At 42.0% G+C, this 22,406-nt stretch overlaps 2 protein-coding genes across 3 annotated transcripts; both read left to right on the forward strand.

Annotated features, from left to right (window-relative positions):
- The first annotated feature begins 41 nt into the window (after positions 1 to 41).
- On the forward strand, positions 42 to 6,791 carry polr3h (polymerase (RNA) III (DNA directed) polypeptide H). Its single transcript, XM_034089396.2, has 6 exons — positions 42 to 374; positions 1,199 to 1,295; positions 1,723 to 1,809; positions 3,254 to 3,317; positions 3,879 to 4,104; positions 5,089 to 6,791. The coding sequence occupies exons 1-6, from the start codon at positions 264 to 266 to the stop codon at positions 5,137 to 5,139; spliced, it is 636 nt and encodes a 211-aa protein (XP_033945287.1). The 5' UTR covers positions 42 to 263; the 3' UTR covers positions 5,140 to 6,791.
- Positions 6,792 to 7,047: 256 nt separating this feature from the next.
- Positions 7,048 to 16,052, forward strand: csdc2b (cold shock domain containing C2, RNA binding b). 2 transcript variants are annotated; one of them, XM_034089362.2, is made up of 4 exons: positions 7,048 to 7,214; positions 10,702 to 11,002; positions 11,811 to 11,933; positions 14,600 to 16,052. In XM_034089362.2, the coding sequence occupies exons 2-4, from the start codon at positions 10,821 to 10,823 to the stop codon at positions 14,760 to 14,762; spliced, it is 468 nt and encodes a 155-aa protein (XP_033945253.1). In that variant the 5' UTR covers positions 7,048 to 7,214; positions 10,702 to 10,820; the 3' UTR covers positions 14,763 to 16,052. The 2 variants fall into 2 exon arrangements, with proteins under 2 accessions (XP_033945253.1, XP_033945254.1); XM_034089363.2 differs by lacking the exon at positions 7,048 to 7,214 and adding an exon at positions 7,445 to 7,605.
- The last annotated feature ends 6,354 nt before the right edge of the window (positions 16,053 to 22,406 follow it).

Raw genomic sequence — 22,406 nt, forward strand, 5'->3', positions numbered from 1 at the left:
GCTCTGTACCTTTAAGTTTTGCGACATGTCGTAAAACCTCACTGTCGTAAATACTCACATGGAGACATCATGGATACTGTTGAGTTTTCTCTAGATTATTCTACTTTAAATTGGTTTTTTTGGCAGATCGTGGAAACTTCTTGACCCTTTTTTCCCTTCTTCGGTGTGGAAAAAACACACGCTTTCCTGAAAATAAGCGACACTGCATCGCTCCGGGTGTTTCACTACCGGTGTGTGTGTTGGTGTGTGTAACAGTGTGCATCATGTTCGTGTTGGTGGAGATGGTGGACACTGTCAGGATCCCTCCGTGGAACTTCCAGAGACAACTGAACGAGGCCATAGCCGAGGAGCTCAACAAGAAACTGGCCAACAAGGTAGGTGTGTGTGTGTGTGTGTGTGTGTGTGTGTGTGTGGGTGTGTGTGTGTGTGTGTGTGTGTGTGTGTGTGTGTGTGTGTGTGTGTGTGTGTGTGTGTGTGTGCGCGCGTGTGTGTGTGTGTGTGTGCGCGCGCGTGTGTGTGTGTGTGTTTGTCTGAGAGACATTTGAGCAACTCTTGACACAACATGTTAAGTAAATACAAGTCAAGCTTATTGTATTACCTTTTCTGTATGTAGTCTTTTTTTAAAGCAGGAGAAATACAATACTGAACAAATTATCACATTAGTAAAACAGCAATAACACCCCTCTACAAATAAGCTCTCAAATTAGAAGTTCAAAATCATCCTTTGAGATGATACTTTCAGGTTTATAAATGATTTGTTATACACTGTACTGAGGTAAACATACTCATATACAACTCAGTATAATGATTGTACTGAATTGTGTTGCTTTTCCGTCCTGTGTCTTCCACTGCGGTGAAACTTCAAAAGGCTGACGAGCAGACACCAACGCATTTCAGTGATTTGAGCAAATATGAGTTTTGATGCTTCTTTCAGTTAAAGTCAGTTTAGCTATTTGTATTACAATCGTTTGTACACAATCGAGCCCAAGCACTCGTGTAATATCATCATTTCCTCATACCGGGCGTGTGCACTAGCTGCCCACTGCTCCTAGTACTCGACTCCTAGTACTCGACTCCTGGTACTAGACTCCTAGTACTAGGATGGGTTAAAACAAGCAGAGAACACATGTCACTGTGTGCTCTGCTTGTGAGACCTGATTCTATCCTATCTGATCGCTGTGACCCGCCCTCCTCTCAGGTGGTCTTCAACGTGGGCCTCTGCATCTGCCTGTACGACATCACCAAACTGGACGACTCCTACATCTTCCCCGGAGACGGAGCCTCACACACCATAGGTACAAAGACACTTTCACTTGCATCAGGCCATGTTCATTCCAATCAAGATTCAAGGCTCTATTGTCACAGCTGCTGCAGTGTGAGCAAACTCAAGTCACGGGCTCCTCCTACATGAATATATATATATATATATATATATATATATATATATCGGACATAAAACAGTATGTATTGTGTTTTACTGCTGCATTAGATTTGAGATGCATCGCAACATAAATGACTTCCTGACAAAGCACTCGAATCGGATTATGAGACATTTGGTCTCACAGTTTCCTGTTTCTCATCCAATAATAAAACCCTTGACGGCGATAGAGGTCAGTCTCCAGCTACACTTAGCTACTGCACCTTGTGTGCGATCTTAAGTGTGGTTAGAGGGAGGGCTGATGGACTTCACTTACTGACGCCCTCCTTTGCTTTTTCTCTCAGTTCATTTCAGGTACGTTGTTTTCCACCCTTTCCTCGATGAGATCCTACTCGGCAAAATCAAGTATTGCAGTCAAGAAGGAGTTCATGGTAAGTTCCGTCTCTCCATCTCGGCATGTTTGACTCCATCTCAGATACGCATGCTCTGATGTGCTCTCAAGGGGAGGCATCATGTCGCATCCCACCAACACTCAAAGTCATTCATTTCATGGTTTTGTGTAATTGCAAGCATGTGACTTCTGCATGTGTTTTCAAAAGAACTACTTCACCTCTCAGTCTCACAGAAAACATCAAAACAGTCTTATTGCTTGTGTTTATTTATAGAAGGACCATGCATACAAAAACATGCATCTCCGCAAAGAGAAGAGATGGCAGATTGTAGCTAATGGCTCATTTCCACCTGTGGTCCTCGGGCGGGTTCATAACAACCAATAGACAGATAATAACATTGCATCATCTCTATCAGTCTGACTATTTTAAAGCCTGATTTAAGTACAGCTCAATAAATGAATACATAGTACACTTGAAGTACACTTACATAATAATAATATATTTTATTTCTATAGCGCTTTTCTTGAACCCAAAGACGCTTTACATTTGGGAGGGAGGGTAGACAAACAAAACAAAGCCAAAACAAACAGAAAAGCAGTCAGGAGGAAGTTGATTGAGGGGGGGGGGGGCTTATGGATACAGAGTTGAAGAGGTGGGTTTTGAGGCGGGACTGGAACAGGGTGAGGGACTCGGACTCACGCAGGTCTTGGGGGAGGGAGTTCCAGAGCTTCGGGGCTGCCACATGAAGGCTCTGTCCCCGAAGCTCCGGAGTTTGGCCTTGGGGATGGAAAGCAAGCCGGCTGAGGTGGGTCTGAGGGACCGGGGGGGTTGGTAGAGGATGAGGAGGTCAGTGAGGTAGGGGGGGGGGGCAGATCGTGGAGGGCTTTGAAAGTGAGGACCAGGAGTTTGTAGTGGATGCGGTGTGAAACGGGGAGCCAGTGGAGTTCTTTGAGGACCGGGGTGATGTGGTGTGGGGGAGGAGTCTGGCGGCTGCGTTCTGGACACGCTGGAGTCTGTTGAGGGATGTCGTGCTACATGACCTCGGTCACTCAAATAATTATAAAGCCTGATTTAAATACAGGTTACGAACATAATACTTAGTACACTTCAAATTCACTTAAATAAAATATCTAAGATATAGTATGACAATACAGTTCAAATTTAAAAAACTCAGATTACAGTGTAATAATGTTGGCATGACTGGTGGCTTAATATCATTGTTTTGCACCTTAAGAAAACGAGTTAGAATCAGGTCAGGTGTTAAGTGGAAGTGGAAGAGTATTCCGGTGCTTGATGGCCGTAAACCAAAATGCTGATGGTCCAAAGGCCGTGCGCCTCAGAGGGATGGTCAGAGTTTCTGCTCACGGCGAAACTGAGAAAAGCTCCTCAGCGATGGCGTCGGCCTCGAGGCTCACAGGTCTCTGCTTTCACACGAACCACACACAACATGCAAGTACCTCTGTGAACTCTGTTCCCTTCACAGTGACCATGGGCTTCTTTGACGACATCCTCATTCCTCCAGAGTCTCTTCAGCAGCCCGCCAAATTGTATCCTGCCTGAAAGTGTTCCTATAATGAAGCAAAGTGCTGCGATTCCATCTCAAGGACACACAGGTGTATCAAGGCATGTGGGATAACATGAAGCACGCCATATTAGTGTTTACTTCCTGTCTTTCTTCTTCTGCTGTTCTCTTAAGTGTTTATTTCCTGTCCGTCTTCTTCTGTTGATTTCTCTAAAGTCCAGCTACATGAGTCCTTCTCTGGTTTTCCTGTTCTTCTTCTCTTCTCTTTTCTTTACTGGTAACAGTTTAGCCATCCTGAATCCAAATGTTTCTGCTGTCCACGAATATGAAAACTGATTCTAATGTTCTGATGTTTTCTGATAGAACATTTGAATAATAACCACTGATGTTAAATTATCCAGACTTCTGCGTATTGATATGACAACACATAGTCCCTTGATCATCCTTAGGCAATCTGCTATCAAGAAATAACAGACTGTCCAAAGTGGCCAATCAGAATCGAGTATTCAACCACGGCGCGTAATACATTAGTAAACTGTTCGGATGTGGAGTTGCTTGTAGTTCCAGTCCTTAACTTCAGCCTCAGTGATGAAGCGGAGCAGGTCTGGCTCTGGGAGTACGAGACGGACGAGGGGGCCCACGACCTCTACATGGACCAGGGCGAGGACATCCGTTTCAGGGTGACAGATGAGATGTTCGTGGACACGTCGCCGACGGGCCCGTCCGCCGCAGAAACACCGGTAATACCCGGACAGCCTGTGGCGCCGCCAGCTGAGGAGGTGGAGAAGAAAGAGGCGCCGTACACTCTGATCGTAAGAACACACACACACACACACACACACACACACACACACACAGACACCAGGAGATCTGCTTTAATAAAAACAGGGAGATGATCATTCTGATAAGAGTGAAAGTCAAAAGATATTTTAGCTGTCTCTTTGTTGATTTGGGATTGATATTGATATTGTTTATATAAATATCTTAACATTTAAAGTGTCCTCTTTACTGTTTGAGGTGGCAATAAGTGGCTCAGACTTTTTACATGAAGAAATAAAGAGAAATTGGGAGCTTTGTGTAGAGTAACTTTGTACACATGCATTAACAGGTTTGTTTAACTGGGTCCCTCATAAAACAGTATCTGGTATTATAAACACAATGACCCCACAATTATTAGTAATATAAAATCACTTTAGATACTCTCTTATTAGACAATTTAATTTAAATTCTTATGTTTATATGAATATCTTGTTCTGTATTTTTATTGCACATTTTGAACGTTAACTTGCTTATATACATATTTTATTTAATGAAATGTATCTTTTTATTTCACATTTTTACTCCTTATAAATATTTGTATTTTATTTATTGCACATTTCTTAAATGTTCATGGTTGTATGAATATTCTCTTTCTATTTTCATTTTAGCGTTTATCGGACATTTAAATCGTATGTTTATGTAAATATTTGTATTCCATTGTTTTGGTTTTTATATCTTATACATATAATGAATTTAATTCTAAAATGTTACAACTGTTAGACCCTCCAGAAAAACGTGGGCAAAAATCCTTGATTATGCGATCAAACATGCGGTTTATGTGATTTTATGCTGTGAAATTGCGAAATATGCGGCTTTTTGATAAATATGCAGCCTTTTAAAAATCTGCGCCATTTTGCGGTAAATTCTGCGATGGCAGAATCGCGTTTTTCTGGAGGGTCTAAAACTGTTATGAAACCCAATTCCCCCCTTGGATAAATGCAGTATTCTGATTCTGATCCATTGTGCTGTTGTTCCAGGGGACCATCTGTGACCCGGGGCTGGGGCTGCTGTCCTGGTGGAACAGCTAGCACTGAGGAAGAGGACGAGGAGGAAGATTTGGTGTTTTACGAACAGATCGAACATCATAACTGACCGAGGAGACGAGGAGCTGGAGACACGATACCCAGGAGTCTGGGTCCAGAAGTAAAGACACGAAGTCAGACACTTGGTGTGAAGAGACTGAAGTCGCTCTGAGACAGACTGTGCTGTAAATACTGCCCTGAACACCAGCTCCATGTTTACACATCACCCTGACCACAGGTCTGAAACACAATGGTTTGACGTTCACAGACTTCCTGCTCCGTTTAAAGAGAGACTCTGACCCTACGTTCAGTCATTTGTTATCAGGGTTTGTCCTAATGTCCTCAGTTGAAGCAGGTGATGCACTTGGCAGCACGTCAGGTGTGATGGAGGTGTGAGCATGTGCAGCAACCACCTGAGTGGCGGTTGGGTTGGTAGGAAAAGCCCCGGAAGACAATTTATTATTCCTTTGTATCAAGATCGCCAAAGATTGAAGACTTCAATAATAACGTGTTTTCTCGGTGGGAGTAACATCAATATTAACTTTTTATTTAAAATGTCACCTTTTTATCCTCCGTTTATTTAACAACTGTTTTTCACTTTCGCAGTAAAAGGACGCATCATCAGAGTGAGTGCTTCGTCATTTTGTGTGATTATAGGAAGAGGAATAGCTAATACGGATTAGCGGCCAGCCTTTTAAATCCCACAGTTTGGAGGTCAGTGAAGGCCACGCGGCTTGTCTCTGAACGCTGGTCAGTGTCAGTAGAGACACACACACACACACACACACACACACACACACACTGGTGTTTGTTGTACAATCAGAAATGAATGCGCCGTGTTTCATGTGACGACTGCGCAGCCCCTAGAGGCCTGTCTCGTTTGTCTTCAGTGGAAATAGGTCGGACGGTTTCGAGTTCATACGAAAGAAAAACACATAGATAAGTTTGCATGTGACCCTCATTGCAGACATATGGTTTACAGAGAGTTCAGTTTAAGGGATTACATATTTGACTATGAAAATAAATAACTGAATATCGTAGCTTATCTTAGACATTGGAATTGTTTCTGGATTTGTTTTAGAAAACTAAAAGAAGTGTTCACATGTTGTACCTAAATATTCTGCTCATGTTCAGCTTCATAGCGGTATGCAGTGTCTCTCCTGTGACATGTCTCCTTCCTTTGATGTTCAAAAAGCTCTTTTCACCCTCTGTCTGAAACCAGAGCCCAGTCCAAGGCTTACAGAGTGATGTCACTATGTTACTGATGTAAACAAAGGAGTCCAATTGAGGTGTTTCCAGGAGGGTGTGTGGGAGAGAAACTCCCTCTGGAGGGAACACAGGGATTTGAGCTTTTGCAGACCATTAACATGCACTAAAACCTGTAGCACGAGAGGAAACGATTAGTTTTGTCCTGGGAGGTATTTGTATCCTTTATTGTACATCATAATTCATTTGTTGATTTATATTTGTTAAGAATATGAACCTACAAAGTATTCAATGACAGTATTTGCTTTCAAAATGTAGTGGAGTCGCATCAAATGGAGTTAAAGTGTCTTTAAAACGTAATGTTTCTTGAATACATGTAGTTAGTTACTTTACACCACTGGGTTGTATTCACATATCTCCACTAATGCAATTTCACATGTGTTGGATTGGCGGAGTCTGTCCTCAATATAAACACTATTATTAGTCCCTTGTAATAAAGCAGCAGCTGCATAAAGAGTGCAATACGATCAATCAAGGCAAGATATCCTTACACTGAGCATACTGTTCCCATAATAGATTACATGCATTCAAAGGAATGAAGAAAGCAAAACACACACACACACACACACACACACACACACACACACACACACACACACACACACACACACACACACACACACGCAGTCGCATCACGCCATCGGAATCTCCGCCAGCTGCGCAGACTCAGCAGCTCTTCGTCACATCCTCACCATCATCAGGGTTCTCCGACAGACTGCGCGGATTTAGCCGATTTATTTATTTAATAACTGATTATATAATACTCCGCCACTTAAGACGCACTCTGGCACGAGCTGATCGCCCGCAACCTACCAGTAAGTAACATTTCTGTGGAAAAATAACATTCACGTTGTAGTGCCTGCAGGGGGGTGTGTGTGTGCGTGCGTGTCTTTGTTTTGGGATCGGGTACAATGTCTTCTTTGCACGCCTGGTGGAAAAACCGCTAAATCACAAGGACAGGTTATTTATTTATATCTGAATGTACGCAGGATTGATCGGTGTCACATTCCCTCCATGTTATGATCCACGCTGGTGCCATGAACGCACCACGCTATTGTCCAGTTCTTCTCTCATTAGCACCGACTGCTGTTTCAGCCTTTAATTCATTTGGGCAGTTGTATTAAGGCTGGCAATGTGATTTCCTTACGTTTCGCTATTGGATGTAATAAAACAACGTGAAAGCGAGTGAAATACGGGATTGTATGTGTGAGTACAGCTCGCGAAAATCAACACAAAATTCACAGAGAATCCCTTTTTGTTCATTTTGTTGGATAGTATTGTGGTGCCAATGGGATGTCATTACGTTTCGCTGGTGGAAGACGAGGTGTAAAGCGGGTGAAATACGGGATGTTTTGCATAGTGTGTGAACACAGAACTCAATACACAATTCACACACTGCTTTTTTAAATTGATTTTGGCAATTGTATTGGTGTTGTCAATGTTATCGCTATTGGCTAAAATGAAACAAGAGCAAAAGCGAGTTAAATATGGGATTTTTAGCATCCAAACTGAACGCAATTTACGTGTTTTCATTATCATTTTCAGTTTTATTAAGGCTGTCAAAATCCTTTTCCGTTATGCTATAAAAAAGAAGCCAAAGGCAAGTGAAATATGGGATTGTGTCAACACACAATTCACACACACACACACACGCACACACACACTGCCTTTTCATGACCATGGGACCGGAAACAGATTTGTGCCTGACCCGGGCCAGAGGAGACATGGCCCTCTTTAGTTCTGTGGCTTCATTTCTGCTCATCCAGATGTTCTCCTGATGTGTGAAAAAACTAGAGTAAATTCTCAGTGTTTGAGTCCATTATCAAATATATTGTAGTATATCATCAATACTGTGGGCGTATACTTCTGTGTGTGTGCAACATAGAGGCTTTATTATATCATGCGTGTGTACTTCCGTTTGAGTAGGATATGTTGTTCATTTGGGAAGGGGGGGCGCTGACATCACGAACTCGAGACGGCGTGCTGCAGCTGCTCCGACGTCACGCCGTGCCTGCATCACGATCATCACAGGCGACATGAGGGGGGTGTCCAAAAGAAACACACGCGCGTATAGCACGACACAGTGGGTGTTTCTTGAGGACGCTTCCTTGCTAGGACATGTCTTGGTAGAATTCCAAGGAGGCTGGACATTGGAACAGTCCTTCGGCGGGACTCGATGACGTATCCTTGAAATAGTGGCTCTGGAGCATCCTTCCCTGACATTGAAAAATACCCAGTGTTTGTGTAGAGGGGGGGGGGGGGGGGGGGGGCACTGCGTGGAGAAACGAGTATGAGGTGTGTTGAAGGCCACCTGAATAAACAGGACTGTGTTGTGAGTGTTCAATGTGGGAGGCCGTGTGTATAGCCATTGCTCTATATCAGATGAACTGTGCTCTTAAACATGTGTGGAGGTGTAGAGAGACACTCAAACCCACACTTATAGTTTCATGCTTTTAAAGAGATATGTAAATCAGTTGGATTATTACGACCCAACCAACACACTATCTATTAATGTATCGGCTGTAACATTTAGGGATGTAGTTGATATTAAAAGTGCAAAGATCATGTACCAATTTGTTATCGTATGCAGATATCTTTCTTTTAAAGTGTCAAAACAAATACATTTCTATTTTAGGAAATGGCCTAGAATCTCGTCGATAGGTGAATACTTTCATCACTAAAAAACGGACCAACCATAACTCTGATGGGCATTGAATAGCACACTGCATTGATTCTTCCCTGCATACACTGAAGAGGATGCAAGGGCAGATATGAAACCTCCACATGTATTATTAATATACCGTGCGTGCGCTGAGTTGCTTTAGAGATAAACCTAGTATTATGATCATGGGGATTGCAGTGCTTTGGACAGCAGGACAACTCCCAAAGGCTTCAGGTTGAATATAGAAAATGTGTGTTTCTTTATATTTGATGAAGCTGGATTAAAGGGGCAATCCACGTCCCAAGGTCAATGTACCTTTCATTAGGACTCATCTGGTGACACATGGTGTGTAATGTCTTCAGCTGATCTTTTTTCTCATGTCATAAATAAGCCTGATGGTGTCTCTGGGCTTTTGAAAAATAGATGGTGCTGCGCTAAAAACTGGAGGTGTAAAATGTATTAAAAGGTGTAATGATGCAGTTGAGTTGCATTGTGGGTAGTGTAGGATCCACCGCTTTTGGACCCATGTTGTGATACTCGGGATATGACGACCTTTGCTGCATTGATTTCACTTATAATCTATTCACGGTTAATCTGGCATGCTACTAGAAGCATCCGCTTAATGTTCCCTTGCACATTTAGGACGGTTTGCTCGAGGTTGCAGTGATTCCAAAACATTTTACAAGCGATTTGTTTGGACTGTTTTAGACCGTCAATTGAATGCTGAATTCCTCTCAATTGGTCAACACCCACTTGAGTAGTTAGTAGTGTCCGGTTGCTGGGCATGTTCTGGCCTTTATGGGCTCAAAAGGTGACATCCATAGAGATGTTAGGCATCGCTCGGAACGGGAACATCAATAATGTCACACATGATAGTTTGGGATCCACTGACGTTAGTGATGACAGCAGATGAGAAAATGCACGTTTTAATTATCTTAACCTCCGCCATCTTTTACATCACATTACATTTCTTTAGCTGACGCTTTTATCCAAAGTGATTTACGATAAGTGCAACAAAAAAAATACTAACTCAGAACAACTCGTGCTTCAAATGGGCTGAACTTTTTGTGTGCTAAAACATTTTTTAATCTATTCTATAAGGAAGCTGTTTGACACACACTGCTACCATTTAACTCAACTTTGTTTCGGGGGAAGGACACACTTTTCCAGTTCTTTTGCAAATCCGTAGCACGTCCCCTCTGTTGTATGGTATACGCAATACTGGAGTACCCCTTAAACATCAAAGTGGACTTGATATAAAGGACATCACCTTAACATCTATTTTCCTTATTGAAAGACTTTTATCTAAGATAAGATAAGATAGGACTTTATTCATCCCGAAGGAAACTGTTGTGCCAGATAAATGCTTCGACACAAGGAAAGAACACTTCAGAGCACTCCCAGGTCTCCCAGTTATGTGTCTGCTTGATTATGAGTTGGATTCCTGGCTGGATGACACCCATCCCTCATCTCCCCCTCCATCACCTCTAAAGCCACATGACACCTCTCTGATCTCCCCCTCCATCACCTCTAAAGCCACATGACACCCATCCCTCATCTCCCCCTCCATCATCTCTAAAGCCACATGACACCTCTCTGATCTCCCCCTCCTCACCCTGTGGTCTCCCTCCTCCTGACAGACCCGAAGCGACAGCGCTGACCTGGATAACTCTGGACCTGAAGCAGAAGACAGGCGACACAGTCAGCAGAACAGCCTCCCTCTTCCTCCCTCGTCCTCCTCACCCCTGTCTCTTGTGACATGGCGGACCCCAGCCTCACGTCGCCCTCCAGGACCCCGCTGCGCTCCCCCAACGCCTCCCTCACCCTCTCCTTCCCCTTCCTGAGGGAGAGGAGCCGGGTTTGGGAGGACGGGAAAGATCACCCGCTGCCTCGAGATCTACCGAGCCCGCTGCCGACCAAACGCAACCGCACCTACTCAGCGTGAGTTTGTTCTTATTTACTATAAACAATGAGTAACCGCAATAAACCGGATTGAATGTTGTCTTAATCTACAGTATTTATTTCATATTCTGTTCTTGTACATATCCCATATTCTATTCACATGTATATAGACTTTTTGCACTATTTTGTATTTTTGTATTTTATTATATATGTTGGAGGAGCTCAGGTCAGAAGAATGCCATTTCTACGCTGTAGCTTTGAGCTCATGACGATAAAACCTTTGATTCTTTTCAACTTGAAAAAAAATGAGTGTGTGGTGATAAAAACATCCAAACACACACGTTGGATTTTTTCCATTTTATGCTACTTTTAAACGTTATTACGTCACAGATACAAATGTTCTTTTTATTCCATTTCATGTATCAGTACTATTTCTTATATTGCAACACTTGTAAAATAGTTTTTGATAAGTAACTAAAGGATATTTTATTAACTAAATCATTATAGGTAAGTTCCTACTATCGGTTTAAAATATATTGCAAATATTGAGACATAAACATAAAAACAGAAGAAAAATATAATACGAATAAGAAAAAAATATTCTTAAAATACGTTAAGAAACATGGAAGAAGAAACATAGGTTTTTGTCTGTTGATTCTCCTTCTTTATGAATCCTTCTCTTTGTGCATCCTTCTACATTTCTCTGCCAGAATGAATGATCTGACACAAAAGAGAAAATGTGCTGTTGTAAACGTCTCCTTCACGTCTTACTGAAACAATAACAACTTTCAGTCGTACCGGGTGTGATTAAACAAAATAACTGTTGTTTTCTTGTCTTTGGCTGCAGTACGGTACGCGCTCAATCAAGTCCGGTGTTTAAAGGCATCTGTAAGAACTTCTCCAGGTCACAAGGTCACGGCTTCCTGCGACCCTCCCACGGCGGAGAGGACATCTTTGTTCACATCTCAGAGTGAGTAGCAAAACACATCTTCAAATACAAAACAAATCAGAATCAGAAACATTTATTTCTCCCACAGCGGGGAAATACAACTGCAGATAAAAGGCAAAAAGTGCATTAATAAATAAAATAATTAAATGTGGAAAATCCTATATATATAGATGTACTGTAGTATAGGAAAAATATAAGAACATAAATATAACATCAAATACAAATGTACAAGAAACATTAACATAAAAAGATAAAAGAATATATAATACATATTTTTTGTATTATTCCAAAACAATTTGAGGGGAAATGTACATTGTTACATTAAAGGGGGCAGTGCCGATAAAAAGTAAAACTAAAATTAGCAGACCAACGTCAAGAACTCCAAAACATCCAAACATTCATTGTAAAACATCAGTATGAAAAAGTAAGTGAACATTACATAGTGACTTACAATAAGTGCATGAACACATAACAGCAAGGCAAGGCAAGTTTATTTATACAGCACACACAAGGCAATTCAAAGTACTGAAGTAGCAGCAGTTATAACATTAGTAAGTTGTTCATAAGTGTGTATTGCGCACAGTATTTATATCTCTCGTGCAGACTGTACAGCCGTGTCCTCTGAGAGTCACAGCAGACAAACGTCGGCTGAATTAAAAACAGCAACACAAACTAACTGCAGATCTGCAGCGTCGCCTCAGGACTGTTTTAACTCAGCAAACAAAAGTCTACGTGTGTACTTTTCTCAAAGGGACAGCTATTTGTTCCGACTCTCACAGGACTCTGACACCTGAAGTGGAAATGCACAAATAGTTCAGCAATGTGCTTTTATTCAGTCTTTTATTCTGCACATTAAGCTGAATGTTACTACAGCCTCAGCAAAAGCACTTTTGTGAAAACAGATTCTGCGGGATCATCCATCTGAACAGCTGCATCGTGGGTTGGGGAGTTTATCTTGTCTCAAATGTCTTCAGTATTAGAGCTCCGACAGATGTGTCTGAGTGCGAGTGGCCACATGTTTGTGAGATGAGAATATTTCTACTTATTAAAAGTTTTAAAGGGGCCCTATTATGCTCACTTTCAGGTTCATATCAGTATGCAGTGCCTCTACTTTAAAGAGTCCTCTCCTGCTGATGTTCAGGTGCATATCAGTATGTAGTGTCTCTACTTTAAAGAGTCCTCTCCTGCTGATGTTCAGGTGTATATCAGTATGTAGTGTCTCTACTTTAAAGAGTCCTCTCCTGATGATGTTCAGGTGCATATCAGTATGTAGTGTCTCTACTTTAAAGAGTCCTCTCCTGCCGATGTTCAGGTGTATATCAGTATGTAGTGTCTCTACTTTAAAGAGTCCTCTCCTGCTGATGTTCAGGTGTATATCAGTATGTAGTGTCTCTACTTTAAAGAGTCCTCTCCTGCTGATGTTCAGGTGTATATCAGTATGTAGTGTCTCTACTTTAAAGAGTCCTCTCCTGCTGATGTTCAGGTGTATATCAGTATATAGTGTCTCTACTTTAAAGAGTCCTCTCCTGCTGATGTTCAGGTGTATATCAGTATGTAGTGTCTCTACTTTAAAGAGTCCTCTCCTGCTGATGTTCAGGTGTATATCAGTATGTAGTGTCTCTACTTTAAAGAGTCCTCTCCTGCTGATGTTCAGGTGTATATCAGTATGTAGTGTCTCTACTTTAAAGAGTCCTCTCCTGCTGATGTTCAGGTGTATATCAGTATGCAGTGTCTCTACTTTAAAGAGTCCTCTCCTGCTGATGTCCAGGTGTATATCAGTATGTAGTGTCTCTACTTTAAAGAGTCCTCTCCTGCTGATGTTCAGGTGTATATCAGTATGTAGTTTCTCTACTTTAAAGAGTCCTCTCCTGCTGATGTTCAGGTGTATATCAGTATGTAGTGTCTCTACTTTAAAGAGTCCTCTCCTGCTGATGTTCAGGTGTATATCAGTATGTAGTGTCTCTACTTTAAAGAGTCCTCTCCTGCTGATGTTCAGGTGTATATCAGTATGTAGTGTCTCTACTTTAAAGAGTCCTCTCCTGCTGATGTTCAGGTGTATATCAGTATGTCGTGTCTCTACTTTAAAGAGTCCTCTCTTGCTGATGTTCAGGTGTATATCAGTATGTAGTGTCTCTACTTTAAAGAGTCCTCTCCTGCTGATGTTCAGGTGTATATCAGTATGTAGTGTCTCTACTTTAAAGAGTCCTCTCCTGCTGATGTTCAGGTGTATATCAGTATGTAGTGTCTCTACATGTCTCCATGCTTTAATTTTCATAAAGCTCTTTGTTGTCTCATACTGCCTGTGCTGCAGCACCTCTTTTCACCCTCTGTCTGAAACCAGAGCCCAGTCTGCTCTGATTGGTTAGCTGGCCGGCTCTGTTGTCAACCGCTTAGATATGCCCCGCCCCTTAGTCCATCATATACAATGTGTTGAAGCGCTAGCCAATAAAAGCGTGCATGTTACATAGTGATGTCACTGTGTTTCTAAAGTAAACAAAGGAGTCCAATGGAGGCGTTTCAGGCGGCATACTGTATGTTAATAATAAAGTATTTTTTTAATCGTAGTGACACTTCTTGTATTTAAACATCGTCTGTATCCCTGCTCTTCTACACATCTAGACAGTATGAAGCCAAACTGTCCCTTTTCCACTCTCCATCCTCATCGCCCTACTTTCTCTCTGTTCCAGCATCGAGGGGGAGTACGTCCCGGTGGAGGGAGACGAGGTCAGGTACAAAGTGAGCCGAGTGCCGCCCAAGAACCTGAAGGTGCAGGCGGTGGAGGTGAAGATCGTGCACCTGAACCCCGGCACCAAACATGAGACCTGGTCCGGCCAGATCATCAGCTCGTAGACCCCCAGAACCCCGGGGGCTTATGGGTAGTGGGAGGGGGCGTCGACCTGTTGTAGGACTGATATTTTACATCTCATTATTTCTTTAAAAACATGCTTTACCTACACAGCATCAGTCCAGATGTAATGACATGGTGTAGATGGCTGTATGTAAAACCGACCATTTTAGGAACATGTTTTATTTATTTATTTTCCCCAAAACACAAGAAAGAAAGCAGCTGTGAGACAATTTTTTGAACCCAGCTGATTTCAGTTTCACTTCCCTTCTTTGCAGCTGTTATGAACTTGTTTACTTCGCTGAAAATGTCCAGGATCACATGCCGGGTGCAAGTGTGGGTCAGATGACTTTATCATAAGTCATACACAGTGCAGACATTGTAAAGATGAGGATTTTAATTGAAAAACAGAGATTATGGACCTAAGAAGAAGTTGTTTAGGGAATTAAAGAGGAAGAGAATTCAATGATTGTGTTTTAGAAAGGTAAAATGGCAGGTTTTGCATAAAAAAATCTAATGAAATCCCTCAAAGTAAAAGGTTCAGGACCCCTTTTTTTGGCTTATAGTCACCTGTTTAGAAAATAAAATGAATTTGAGGACAAAAAAAGGGTTATTTTAGTTTTATTTTGAAAGGGAGCTGGTGATGTGTTAAAGTGAAAGTAAGTTGGAAATTCAGAAAAAGCATGAAGGCAGAGGAATCAGGAAATCACGTTACATCAAGCATGGATATTTAAAACATATTTGACTGTGAATGGAAAGCAAGTATTTTCCTTCCAAAATGCATATCTTTGAATGTTTCGTTTGGTTTGTGGTTATTTATTTTTATTTATTTATTCAGATGTGTGTGTCCTCAGATTGCGAGCTCTAAAAAGTTGCACTTACGAAATTTGTCGAAAAACTGCCAGAAAAACTACTCAAACATTTGTCGTTCTGGTTTAAAATGTTAGTTTTGAAAAACTTCTGCAGCCACGAACGAACAAAACGATTTGTAAATCTCTTTTTCTATTATCAGAAAAAAAAAAGACATGTATCTCTGTGTGTGATTTATTAAGCGTATCGTCAGTGTGATGGTGAACTACTCGACTCCATAGGTGGTGCCAAAACAGATCTTTGTCACATAAATGTGGTTCAGTCACACAACTCACGTGTTTCTTAATATGTTTATTAGAAGCAGCATATAGTTTGAGTTTGGCGTCTAGGCTCGGGCCTCATCACTCCACAGACTTACAAAGAACATTGAGTGATGATTAGATAACTATCCCCCGAGCCTACAGGTGGTAGTGGGGGGTGGGGGGGGGGGGGGGGCGAGCAGCAGCAGCATGAAACACAGCAGCAGGAACATGAACGCAGCATAGCAAGTGGACACAGCAGCAGCAGCATAGCGAGGAGGCAGAGGCAGGAAGACCTGGCAGCTTAAATAGCGCGGCATGTTTAGGAGAATGTGATTGGTTGGTTGTAAGAGGGACGAGGTGCGTCACGTGTTCATGTATCATTGGTGCTCGAGTTGACTGCCGGAACTAGCTCGCAGGCTTCGCCCCATTTCGTAGTACTTCAGGTTTAGCTCGGTTAAGTACATATACTGTATATATAAGGTTAAGTACTGTTTGTCATTTCCCATACTATCTCTGTTCCATCGAGTCTCTATGCATCTGTCACCGCCTGAATCCGTTCATCATCACACTCGTGTCTATTTCCTCCGCCACGTTACAAAGGGCACTTTCTGTTGTGGACGAGTCACTGTGGTTCTGATCACAGTGAGGACTACTGAGCCTTGAACACAAAAAACATTAAAGCATTTTATGATTCACACGACTGATGGGAGAGTGTTTATTAAGCTGCATGTGACGGGAGGAGGAGGAGGAGGGTGAAGTCTGATAAACACGGGAGAGAGACTGTCACGGTAATAATGATAACAAATTAAAAATGGATTATAATTATAAAAATAATAATAATGATAATAATAAGAGTAAAGGGCTTCAATATAAAAATACAAATGTAAGAATACAGAATAATAATTATAGGTAGGTAACAGGTTAACATTGCACTTAATTTAGCTTACGATTTTATCCAAAGCGATTTAGAATAAGTGCAATAAACCATGAAGATACACTCTTAGAAAAGCAAGATAAATTAAATGTAACTTTAGATTAGTATTTATGTTAAAACTGAGAGGATGGAGGTTTTTCATTATATATTTTGCATATATGAAGAATAAAGTACAGAAACCTCAAAGTCAAACATTCATTATACGCTAAAAGTAAGGCTGGTAATGTATTGATTTAATCTAATGTGAAATATATATCGAAATGGTATTTTAACTTTATTCTCAAAACGTAGAAACAACCTCTTCCTCCTAATTTTTAAACCTTGTTGAGACACTAACCCAGGACCGTCAACATGAGGCCCCACACAAAGTTATATGATGAGGCCTTCTGTTTCGCGAGCGTCGACAGGGGGGGGGGGGGGGGGGGGGGGTATGAATTGTCATCATACAGTAGGTGCGGCTCAGTTGAGGCACCCTCCGTAAGATGAGGCCCCGCGCAGTCTGCATGATCGGCCTGTAGGGAGGGACGGCCCTGCACTAACCTCACTTCTCTCTCGTGAAATATCCAGACACACTCAGCACTAGCTCTTAAAGGGCACCTATCACGCTATTTTTAGGCAATAGCATAGGTCTCAGATATAAAAATATATAAAAAACATGTCTATGAAGTGTTTTGCTCAAAATACCAAACAGATCACCCATTCTAGCCATGCCTCATACCCAGTGGCGACTGGTCATTAGGGGCAGGTGGGGCAGGTGCCCCACCTAGTGTCAGCAGAAAGTGTTAAAATAATGATTACAACAAAATGCAAAAAATAAATTAAAAAATATATAAAATATATTTTAAGATCATGTTTAATCATCTGATTCGTCTGTACATTGCTGTTTTAGTATGTGTTCTTCTAATTAGTGTCTACAGTGTGAGCTGTTTAGAGCCATGTGGGACAAAACCCGATCCTGCCCCTCCCTCTGACTGTCTAAGTGAACGGTGACTGCAAAAACTACACTGCGCATGCTCAGAGTATTTTCCTATTTAATGTGTGTGGCAAAAAATAATGACCATAGGGGCAAAGTGCTGCCATCCCCACCATAGTCATCTCACATAATTCAGAGCTGATTGGCTGTAAGTACGTGTGCCGCGAATAGTGTGGTGTGTGAAGAGGAGGAGGAGAGAGCTGCAGTGAGGCGTCCTAAAACCAGGAAGTAAGCTGCGCATGGCTTCCCTCCACAAAAAAGCAACGAGATTTCTCCATAGGATTTTAGAAAATAGCTCAAAATAAGATCTGTGGGAAACGTAGCTGTTAGATAAATGTACGTTTTGTTCAGCCGGATAATATCCACATGTCTACCCTACTTTTATCATTTTCGAATCAAAATCTATTGATTAGATTAGATTTATGATAGACTTTTGAAACTACAAGAAGATAAGGAGGACTTTTACAAAAAGTAATAGAGATTTTTGTCCAGAAGGATAGGCAAATGGACTTAATCTTCAAGTCAAGGTAAGACTGCAATTTTATTGAAAATGGGATCTTACTAAGAGAGAACAATTCAATATTTAAATGATAAAATTAAAAAATGTTGGGTATCCTTCGGTTGAACTGTCTGTTTATAAGTAATTGAAGCATCAGACAAAAAAAGCTCTTGAAAATAATATTATATTTTGATTTAATATATTTGTAAACCTGAAGAGTCAGTGCCAGTGCCTCACCCAGTGGCGTAGCCAGGAATTAGTGTGTGGGTGGGCCTGGAGAAATGTAGGTGGGCCAGGGGGAGACATATTAAGCGTGGGGTCTGAGCTGAAACTTCATTAATGATTTTTTAATGCACTAATAGAACATAAGCATAAATTAGCAGTGAAAACAAAAAACATAGGCACGGCGGCCTCAGAATGTGTGTAAAACTGACATCCACATAGGGATGGGTATCGTTAAGGCTTTAACGGTACTACTACTTTTATCGATAGTGCTTATGCTTATGCTCCAGGTTCAGTACCAACCACATCATAAAGTACGCGGACGATACAACAGTGGTGGGACTCATCAGGGACAACAACAAACAGGCCTACAGGGAGGAGGTGAAACATCTGACAGACTGGTGTAACACCAACAACCTGATCCTGAATGTCGATAAAACAAAAGAGATTATTGTCGACTTCAGGAACAAAAAGCACTGTCACCCACCACTCCACATCAACGGCACAGCAGTGAAGACTACAGACAGCACCAAGTTCCTGGGGGTGCATATCACAAGCAGTTTGACCTGGTCCACTCACACTACATCACTATTTAAGAAGGCACAGCAGCGCCTACACTTCCTGCACAGCTCCCCCCTCCCATCCTCACCACGTTCTACAGAGGAACCATAGAGAGCGTGCTGACCAGCGGCATCTCTATCTGGTTGAGAGACTGCAACGCTAAAGACTGGAAGTCTCTGCAGAGAGTGGTCAGGACAGCAGAGAAGATCATCGGAGTTTCTCTCCCTCCCATCAGAGACACCGCGCAGAAACGCTGCCTGACAAAAGCCCAGAACATTTTTAAAGACCCCACTCATCTTCACCATGCTCTGTTCTCCCTGCTGCCCTCCGGCAAGAGGTTCCGCAGCATTAAGAGCAAAACAGCCAGATTCTGCAATAGCTTTTTCCCCCAAGCCATCAGACTGCTGAACAGCAAGTAGACCAGTAACATAAAGATTACATTATTATTTAAAGAGCACATATTTGTTATATAGTATGTCTATTTTATTTATATGTATAGTAAGTCTTCATATTTTAAATGCACACTTTATCTTTAATTGTATCAGCACCATGTCACTATTATTTGTTCATATGTACAATTTTAGCAAGTTTTTATATTGTCCTGTTCCTGCAGCCAGTACAACGAAATTTCGTTTTAATAGTACACTCTGTGTCTTGTTGAAATGACAATAAAGTATGTCTATGTCTATGTCTTATCGATCTGGTCCTTTAACATTACTTTTATCGGTTATTTTGGAGAATAAAACAAGGTAAACTAACTAAACAAATTGTGAACAAAACTAACATTGCTTTTTATTTAAATTAAATACATAATATTTCACATCAAAAGAAACAACAATGTTTTAACAAATCGTATTAAATAATGTGATGACAGAACTGTAAACAGAATAGCTGAAACTTTAACAAAATAAATAACTCAGTTACCTCTAATCATTAACCCATGTTTGTATAATGTAGTTAACTCTGTGTGTTGCTGCTAGCATGCATAACACCTGACGTGGAAACGTTAGTCGTGGATGGGGCTACAGAGCTGCTAGAAAGACAGTCCAACCCGGTGCATTCCTCCGTCTGGATGTGGAGCACTTTTGCTAAATGTTTAGACACATTGCTCGTGTTACCGCCCTTAAATGCTAAACTCTTATTCCACTTTTGGTAACGAGTATTGTCCCCATCGACACGGCTATAGTTTAACCACACCTCGGAGCGCGTTCTCTCCGCCATCTCCTCCATGCGTGTGTGTTGCTGCATGTAGCAGCTGCGTGTGTGTAAACTGCCCGCCCCCTCGCACACAGACTGCTGTAAAGTTGGGCATTTTAACATGGAGGTCTATGGGAATTGCTCCTTTTTTCATCCATCCCCTGTCGGCCACTAGATGAACTGCAGTTTGCTGGCACTTCCTTCTGGGCTTCCCGGTTCTGCGCTATGAAGCGCTGATTGGCTGTGGGTGGGCCAGACGTGCATGTGGGTGGGCCCAGGCCCACCCGGGCCCACCCACAGCTACGCCGCTGGCCTCACCAGCCATGAACCTCTCTGCAGAAGCTTATATATAGACATCTGAGTTTTTTGTGCCCCACCACTTTTGTACATATAGAAACGCCACTGCTCATATCCCTCTATTTCACTTCCTGTTTCAAAAATGCTGAGTTGGGGTATAAAGCTATATAAAAATAAAAATGGATAACAAATAAAAAAGGAGGGGTCTGAGCTCATGCGGGACCCGGCAGCTACGGTCTAAACTAAATGCTGCCGTGATGAAACGCCATATCATGGATTATCAAGGATTATCTCTGAAACAGTCTGGAGCTCAAAGGCTTTCTCTCTTGCCGGTTATACCACGAGTTCCTTTTTACTTCCTGCTTCTTCACACACATGGGCCCTTTCTCATTTCTCGAACTCCCCTCCTCGACTCCTATCCTCGATACTTAGTCCCGCCCACAGGAGATGCGAGCGGAGGAGCCGAGGAGGGGAACCGAGGAGAGAGGAGGGGAAGCAGCAGGCGGTTAGAGAAATGAGAACTCCTCTCCTCTGAGCGGTCATTTTAAAGAGACGTCCATTAATGATGACAGGAGGCAGCAGCCCTCTGTCTGATGGACAGATGTGTTCATGATGACTTATATATTTACTTTGATTCATTCACAGTGCGGTATAATGAGACAATAACAGGCTACAGATGCGGACACACACACACACACATATATATTTATATTTATATATACAATTTCAGAATCAAACAGAGCACTCTCATAATAACGTAACACTATCGGAGACTGGATATATCCCCCCCCCCCCCCTCTCTGGTCGCTACAATGAGGAAATAAATTACGGGCCAAAAGTTTTATTTACAAGTATTAAAAGTAAGCAGAGGACACCAAACCAACTGAGACCTGTCTGTCCGCTGCATCCACGCACTGTACAACACACACACCTACACACTGTACCACACACACCTACACACCGACTGTACAACACACACACCTACACACTGTACCACACACACCTACACACTGACTGTACCACACACACACACACACACACACACACACACACACACACACACACACACACAGTTCCTAAAATAGGCTACAGCCGTTGTGTATTTTATTATGTGAAGCACTAAATGGTTTTAGAATTTTTTTAAATATCGACTCTTTGTAGATATTTACTAAACTAAAGCAAATAAAAAGAGTAGGCCTGTTATACTGAGTGATATATATTATACACACTGCTCTGCTTTCTGCACGGACCTCACAGCTGTTCTCACTGTAAACATCACGTCGCGATGAAAGCAGTTAATAAAATAATATCCAGGGGATGCATGCAGAGCTGTCATTGGCTGAGATAAGTCCGGCCGTGCGTCACATCTCTGTTCCCGGAAATGCATCCACGAAGGAGCCGTGGAGGACCCATCAGTGTATCCTCGGTTATAGCTCCTCGAAGTGCATTTAGAGAAATGAGATGTCCTTCAACATGGGCGCTGAAATTCATTTCCGGGTCACTACCAGAGGACGAGGAGGGGGATTTGATGAAATGAGAAAGGGCCATGCTCTCCAGTACAGGTTAGCTCTGAGTGTTAGCGATGCTAATGTGAACACGGACCATATTACGTCCAAAACAGTCGGGCATTGTTTATGATAGCAACGTTTCTGATTGGGCCGTGGGTCCACATTTCAGATATTACGTCATATCGGACTCAAATCTGGATCAGCTCTGTTGTTCCCCGTTTTTAGAGATTTGGGTACGGAGGAAAAGAGAGAGGGTTTTATTTTCTGACGCTGCGTGAGTTCTCTGACACACCGGGGACACATAGTTATGTAGAAAAGACATCAAAAAGTGCACTTTGCATGATAG

The sequence above is a fragment of the Pseudochaenichthys georgianus genome, chromosome 8 (genome assembly GCF_902827115.2).
Source record: "Pseudochaenichthys georgianus chromosome 8, fPseGeo1.2, whole genome shotgun sequence".
Taxonomy (NCBI): Eukaryota; Metazoa; Chordata; class Actinopteri; order Perciformes; family Channichthyidae; genus Pseudochaenichthys; species Pseudochaenichthys georgianus.